Raw genomic sequence first — 8,080 nt, forward strand, 5'->3', positions numbered from 1 at the left:
TACCTGAGAACGGTAGATTTTTGCCTTCTCTTCTGCAAACGGAGGCTCAGGAACATACTCCCTACCATCAATGTTGATAGGATGCGTGAGTTTAACAGCAGAGGGTTTGTTGGAGCTTGCCATGGAGAAAATGGAAGATTTTCGTTTGGGAGAAGAAGAATTTTCACAGAGCGCAAGAGACAAGTAAATGCTGGAGCAAAAGGGCGAAAAAAAGAGAAGAAGAAGAATGAATGAGGGTTTTATAGGGGTTAAACCCTGAGCAGAGAAGAGTGAGCGTTTGAGCTTCCATTTTTGACACGTATGCCCACGTTCCCACATTTGCAAACATGTGGAGGAGAGAATGCAGGCGTAATGACAAACACGTTCAGTCATAAAGACGTGAAATGATGGAGATATGATTTTGTGCATCTCGAGGGAAAAAGGAAACGTTCGTCATGATTATATGACGTCATCCACGTGGGGTAAACAGAGGTCCCACTAAGTAGAAGTGGAGGCAGTGAGAAGTAAGTCAACATTTCAAAGATGTCATCATCTCACTAGCTTCGACAGTCAAAAATGGCATCTTTGGGGGGCATTTTGTTACCACGAAAAATCTCTAAGGGATGCTGAAAGCATAGTTGGTGATAAAGTCCTGTGAATTTGGGGGTTATACCCCATCAAGGGATGAAGAGGTGTTTGAGGCAAATAAGAGTGAGAAAAACACAAGTCAAGGGATGAAGTCGACAGGAGAACCTGTTTGTTCGACAGGCCATTCCGTCGGTTGAGGTGAAATCCGAGACTTAAAGATTTTTTCTTTTATGCCAAAGGCGTAGAAGACAACATCGTCCTAGCGTCTGGGCAGGAGAAATTTGAAATTCAAATAGCCAGCAGTTACAAGAAGAACAAAGAGCGCCAGAATCTGGAGCAATTGGCAAGACGTGAGGGCAGCAGTTTGGTAGATCGTGTGACATAACATCTGCTGGTTTATAGGAGTTTTAGCTTATGAGCAGTTCCTTTAGTTTAGTATAAATAGAATGTCCCACGAGGGGCTCAGTTGTGTTCACTTTGTACTGAAAATCACTTGTAAGAAAACTTCCCATTCCCAGCGCAAGGAAGCAAGAGTTTTTTGAGAGTGCTATGTACGTGAATCACCACATTTATTTCAATGCAACTTCCTTACTTTTAAATTGTTCCCGTTGAACATTTTATCTTAATTTCATTTACTTTTGAGTTATCATTTTACGTTGTCGTTTACGCTGTCGACACTGATTCTATTACGATAATAGAGTTTACCAAAAGTGTGTTCGTCATATACATCTTTTGAATGCTATAAGCGTTGTTGGTCACGAGTCACCTATAGGCTGTAGCATTGTCTAAACCGTTTGTATGGAAAACCCTACGCTTGTTCGACACTCTGTTAGGAGCCATTCCTCACAAAGTTATTTCGTCGAGTTGGACAAGCCTCACTTGCACTAGCACATGTCCTAGGATCAACTGGTTGATCCTGCAATTAACCCTTTGTTTTAAGGCCTAGGGAGGACCATCGGTTGTTTACCAATTTCCACAGTAAACACAATGTAGGCAAGAATGTTGAGTTGCTTAAAGGTCAAATCGAAATAACTCAGTTGACACACCTCAAGATTCAACTCCTCATATCTTTCTATATATGTGGAGTTAGTAAAAATTGAGGTCAGATCGTTCTCTACGCTATTTTTTCTGTTAGATCATGTCCTCCTTTTTCATTTATGTGATGGTGATGACTGAACCAGTCCAGTGAGCCTCGCCTGAGAAGGTGACTGAAAGTCTAGCGCCGGTGGTGTGCTGGACAGGTTCTGAGCCACATGATCATTCCAAAACGTTTTAATCTCACGCGTCCATTGTGAATACCAGGCGTGTGGATGAGTTGACTAGCGTGCATCATGGAACGCACGTTCTAGGCCACTTAATCTGCCACCTCAATTAATGAGGGAGATCAAGTGACTCACATTTTTTCACATTTTCTGATTTTTGTTTTAATCCTTTTATTTTCATTAATTCATATTAATTTTAATATTGATCCAAAAAATATGGGAGTTTCACCAAAAAATTTCAAATAATTTCCTCTTTCATATTCTAAATTAAAATTATTTTTTGGATCATTATTAATATTTTTCATGATTTAATTGATTTTGTGATTATTTTTAATGGTTTAAAAATACTTTTAAGTCTTTAAAAATTCTGAAATTTTTTCTACAAGGTACTTTGACCTTGTTTGACCTATGATAAATCTCATGACCATTTATTTGGTGTTTTGATGAGGTTTTAGGAATTTCACAAACCATAATTGATTTAAATGAATTATTTTAGTATTTTTCATTTGAATAATTGCCAAATAATTTTGTTGACCATTTGTGATGACTTGTTTGAGTTTGACTCTTGTTGTTGGGCCTTGGTCAAGGTTGATTTGACTTTGCCAAGTTAATATCATTGGATTTAGGGGATTGATGGAATGTACATTCCATCACCCAAAATGAATGAATAATATTAATTTGGTAAAAGTCCTCCTTTGACAAATTTGAGTTTTGATCAATTCCCCTCTCTCTTCATCTCATTCCCTTTCTTTATGCATTCATTTCATTTGGCCTATGATATCTCAAAGTCCTAAGGCTAGTTGATTGAAAAATCAACATAAGTATGGATGAGATTAGGCAACCTCTTTTGCATATTCTTTTTGTATGTGGTATGTTTCATGAGCATAGTCCATTATACTATGTCTCTAACATGCATTAGCACAAAAATTCTATTGCCCGACCTTAAATAGTGTTGACTTCTACATAAGTCCAATTACGATTGCTTAACATAGCGCTAAATTTGTGACACAAAAAAGGCATATCATTCTAGTTAGTGAGATTGTAAGTCTCCCCTCTTTCATGGTATTTTATGGAAACTTGACATTTTTTCCTTCCTTTGGAAGATGTCTTGACTCAAGGATCCATGCTTGTGATAAGTGGGTTGAGTGTTCTCCAAAGAATGACTTAAAAATGAAAAGAAAAAGCAAAACAACACTAACTTCTAACTCATTAACAACTAACTTTTAATTCCAAGCCATTTACTTTATTGTCATTTAATTTTAGTCTTTATTCATTTGCCATTATTCATACCATTCTAATTGTTTATGTTAATACAATTTTCACTTTGTCCATTTGGACCATATTGTGTGATATATCTTGTTTGTGTATACTTTGTTTGTTTATGTGGTCTTTGACCATTAATGTACATAATAACAACAGAAACCCTAAAACACTTTGGTGTGGACTGTTGGCTCGATCTTGGACAAATGGACTTAGAACTTAGGCAACATTCCTATGCTAAAGAACTTGGCCAATGCCAACTTTCTGTGAAACCAAGTGCATGCAATTTGAAACTTTATCTGATACATCATTCATGATCCCTCTGAGTTCATCTGCAGCATGATCATTGTGAAGTTGTTATTTTGAACCTATGACTTGTGGAATTCATCTGTTACATGGGCTAATCTGAAGAAGATCATGGAGTGGCTAAAGCTTGGATGTGGCTATCTTTATTTGATGCCTTTGCTCTTCAAGATAATATAATTGTGCATTGGTTTGTTGCTTGATTCTAAATGTCCAAGGGAATTCTGGGTTTCTATTGACATTCTTGTCTATTGGATTGCTACCCATTTGGTCAGATCTTTTCAACTCTTAACTTTTAATTTTGTGCATAAGATTAGTCTCTTCATCTTCTCCCAATTTATTTAATTTCAAAATCTCTCCCTCCTTTTTCAAAATCTTCTTTGATTGAACTTATTTTGTTCTAAACTTTGACCACTTTGCAAAAAGATAGAAACTTTGGCCTTATGCCATTGCATTTTCAAACTTCTTTTTCTTATTCAACTTGTAAATAAACTCAACTATACTTGACCTAAACTTTAAAAAAAAGCCAAAAAGAACTAACTCATTCAAACCATCTTTAGGCCCTTGTGCATTTCAAACTTAATTTTTGTTAAAAGCAATGCATCTACTTTGAAATTAGTATCATGAACTACGAGGTTTTGATCCCTCATTTTTTATATTGGTACGTAGGCACAAGTACCAAGGTCTTGTCAAACACGAAGATATAATTAATTGAATTCTTCTCTCATCCCCCCATTCTATTTGTTTGTAAACATCATTTTTGTACCAAATACATATGCGCACAAAAAGGGCTCCCTAGGAGTACCTAGGACACTTTGGGTGCTAACACCTTCCCTCTGTGTAACCAACCCCCTTACATGTAATCTCTGACATTTTATTAGTTTTGATTTGAAAACTTCTTACTTTCGGGTTTTGTTCGTACTTTTTCCCTTTTCCCTTGGAAACAATAAAAGCGCGGTGGCGACTCTTGTTATTTGATGTCAAGCTTATCCATTGCTTGATGATCATGAATTCACCGCTATAGCATTCTTCATCGAGCGTAAAAGCCTTATCCTTGACCAATAGAGTGGGTAGCGGTTTGGCTATTCTAGAGAAATCTTTTATGTACCTGCGGTAAAAACCCACATGCCCTAAGAAACTTCTGATACCTTTTTCGTTAACTTGAGGTGGAAGTTTAGTTATCAACTCCACTTTTGCTTGGTCGACTTCAATTCCCTTGTAGGAAATTTTGTGACCCAAGACTATTCCTTCTCGCACCATGAAATGACATTTCCCCAAGTTCATAGTCAAATTTGTTTTTCGACACCTGTCTAAAACAAGAGAAAGGTTAGTTAAACAGTTATCAAACGAAGATCCAAAGACCGAAAAGTCATCCATGAACACTTCCATATGCTTTTCAAGTATGTCAGCGAAGATGGAAGTCATGCAACGTTGGAAGGTGGTTGGAGCATTACACAACCTGAATGGCATTCTTCTATATGCAAATACACCATAAGGGCATGTGAAGATTGTCTTCTCTTGGTCCTCCGGAGCAACAATAATCTGATTATACCCAGAGTATCCATCTAGAAAATAGTAGTAGTCATGACCAACTAGCCTTTCCAACATTTGATCATGAATGGCAACGCGATGTTTAACCTTCTATAGTCAATGCACACGCTCCAACCTGTAACTGTCCTCGTAGGGATTAACTCATTCTTCTCGTTTCTTATGAAGGTGGTCACTCCCTTTTTGGGGACCACATGTACCGGACTCACCCATGAGCTGTCAGCTATAGGGTAGATAAGACCCGCATCTAACAATTTCACCACTTCTTTTCAAACCACTTCTTTCATTGTTGGGTTAAGTCTTCTTTGGGGATGGACCACCAGTTTGTGATCATCTTCCATGAGAATTTTATGCATGCACACTATAGGGCTAATACCTTTCAAGTCCTCAATTTCCCATCCGATAGCATTCTTGTATTTTTGTAGGACTTGGATGAGCTTTTCTTCTTAGATACTCTTGAGGCTCTAATTTATTATAGTCGTGCATTTACCTTCAAAATCAAGAAAGACATATTTTAGATTCTCGGGAAGTTGTTTCAACTCCGTCCCCTTCTTGGACTCTTTATTCTCCTCACATGATTGAGGTAATCATAAATCTTCCCACCGGTGTGGTCGAGATCCTTTCCAATGGGGTTGTGCATCTATCATGGCCAGCACTTCGGATTCCCCATTTTCCACTTCTTTATCACCATAAAAAATGGACAAACTCAACACTCTTTCTAGAGGTAACTGTGGTGCATTCAAAGGACTATCATAAGTAATCACTTGATCCATAACTTCTATTGTATGACTGGTGCCAATATTGTCTTTGTATTTTGTGGTGTTTCGAACATCAATTTTTAATTCCTCATCATAAACCTTAAAAGTTATAGTACCTTCCTCTATGTTGATCACGCATCTTCCAGTCTCTAAAAAGGGTCTCCCAAGAATGAGAGGAATATCTTCATCCTCGGGCATTTCTAGAATCACGAAATCCACCAGGAATACAAACTTGTAAATTTTCACTAAAACATCTTCAACAATATCATAAGGTTTCTTAACCGAATGATCTGCGAATTGAAGTGCCATCCTGGTATCTTGCACTGCCCCTATACCCAGTTTCTTGTAAATGGACAACGGCATGAGAATCACACTGGCTCCTAGATCAATAAGAGCTTTTTTGAATGACCTATCTCTGATGGTGCAAGGAATAGTGACAACTCCTCGATCTTTCTTCTTCGTTGGGATCTCCATACCCTGTAAAATAGCACTACATGTTTCGATTAGAATAATCGGGTTGGTGTCAATGGTACACCTCTTAGAAATGATGTCCTTCATGAACTTGGCATAGGTAGGCATTTGTTCAAGTGCTTCCAAAAGCGGAATGTTGATTTTTAGCTTCTTGAATAACTCTAGGAACTTCTCAAATTTTTTCTCATGTTGCCCCTTTTTCTTGTTTCTGGTGGGAAAGGGAATCTTAATGACTGGCTTTGGTTCAACGACTTTTTCTTTCACCACTTGTTTCGGTGCAACCAATTCTTCCCTCACAACTTCATTTTCCTTGATCTCAAGATCCACTTCGATTAATTGATCTTCATCTTTAGTTGTCTCCTCAAGGACTTCATGAGATTTATCACTTCTCGTTGTCACAACACTAACATTATTATGCTCTCTAGGATTTGTCACAGTTGCACTAGGTAGAGCACCTTGTACTTGAGAACTCGAGGCTAATTGTTGTGCTATTTGACCCATCTGAACTTCAAGATTTTTTATGGATGCGGTAGTGTTTTTCTTATTGTTTCTGGTTTCTTCTTGGAATTGAATATTATGAGTTGTCATTCTTTTAATGGAAATATCCCAATCTACTTTATTAGGGGTTTGTTGTTGCTGCTGTTATTGATATTGAGTTTGGTATTGACCTTGTTGAGGAGTGTTCCCTTTCTGATCTTTCCATGAGAAATTGGAATAATTCTTCCAACCCGGATTGTATGTGTTGGAATAGGGATTATTCTTCTTCAAAAATTTGATTTCCTCAACGAGGAGTTGCAAAATAATACATTGTTTGGTGCGGTCCATTACAAATCTCACAACAGACAATAAGAGCAGGTTGGACTTGAGCTACCTGTTGGGTCCCTATATTCATCGCCTTCAGCTTCTTTTCTACTTCGGCAGCGATAGTATCTTCTATACAGATTCTATTAGTTTCCAGCTTTAAATTGATAACTCCTTCCGGTTTACTTACACATTTGTCGTACATCTCCAAGTGCTCATTAGCCGCAATTGCTTCAATGATCTTTTTGATACCGATGGTTGTTGAGAAATTGGTTGAGCCACAGGCTGCGGTATCAATCAATTGTTTGGTCTTTATTTTGAGACCATTTACAAACATCTGCATTTGTTATGTTGGATCCATATTATGAGTTGGGCAGGCTACCAGGACCCTTTTGAATCTCTTGTAGGCATCTCCCAAAGATTCCTCGTCTTTTTGCCTAAAATTTAGGATTTCAAACCTCTTTCTCAGAAAAACCGACGTTGGAAAATACTCATTCAGGAAAACCTTTTCCATCTCTTCCCACGATGTAATGCTACCGGCTAGGAGAGAATATAACCATTCTTCGGCTTCTTCCACTAAGGTGAACGGGAAAATTCTTAACTTCTTAGCTTCCTCCGTGTGACCATCAATTTTGAGAGTGTTGCTCATGGTTCGAAACCTCTACAAATGCTTGTTTGCATCTTCATTTACCTTTCTAGTGAAATGTTTTCTTTCAAGTTGATTAATAGTACTTGGATGTAGCTGGAAATTAGCCACATTCACCGGTTGGTTGGCAATTGTTAATCTTCCAGTTGGTGCATTTGTGCCTCCGTAGTCACCCAATAGTCTTTCTGGTGGAGGTGGGTTCTCCCCCATTATTTCGATCTCTCTCTCTGAACCCGAATCTAAACCTGAATGAATGGAAGGTTGTTCTTTCTTCTGATTCCAGTCTTGCTAATCTAGCTTGTCAGAGTCTTGCACGCAAAGTTCTTCCTATTTCTGCATCAAAAGGAAAATTATCTGAGTGTAAGACCCCAATTTTGACCCTTAGATCCCTCATGCAATTTCATCATAAGCATTAGCATTGGGATCATACATTGGCATTCTCCTTACCCCTCCTTCATTGGGTT

At 38.0% G+C, this 8,080-nt stretch overlaps 1 protein-coding gene across 1 annotated transcript; it reads right to left on the reverse strand.

Annotated features, from left to right (window-relative positions):
* Nucleotides 1-5,527: 5,527 nt before the first annotated feature.
* On the reverse strand, nt 5,528-6,757 carry LOC127136530 (uncharacterized). Its single transcript, XM_051063076.1, has one exon. It carries the CDS (start codon nt 6,755-6,757, stop codon nt 5,528-5,530), a length of 1,230 nt encoding a protein of 409 aa, XP_050919033.1.
* Nucleotides 6,758-8,080: the final 1,323 nt, after the last annotated feature.

This window comes from Lathyrus oleraceus, chromosome 4 (genome assembly GCF_024323335.1).
Source record: "Lathyrus oleraceus cultivar Zhongwan6 chromosome 4, CAAS_Psat_ZW6_1.0, whole genome shotgun sequence".
Taxonomy (NCBI): domain Eukaryota; kingdom Viridiplantae; phylum Streptophyta; class Magnoliopsida; order Fabales; family Fabaceae; genus Lathyrus; species Lathyrus oleraceus.

Coding starts and splice junctions, on each gene's coding strand:
- LOC127136530 (XM_051063076.1), bottom strand. CDS start 6,757: ATGACAACTCATAATATTCAATTCCAAGAAGAAACCAGAAACAATAAG.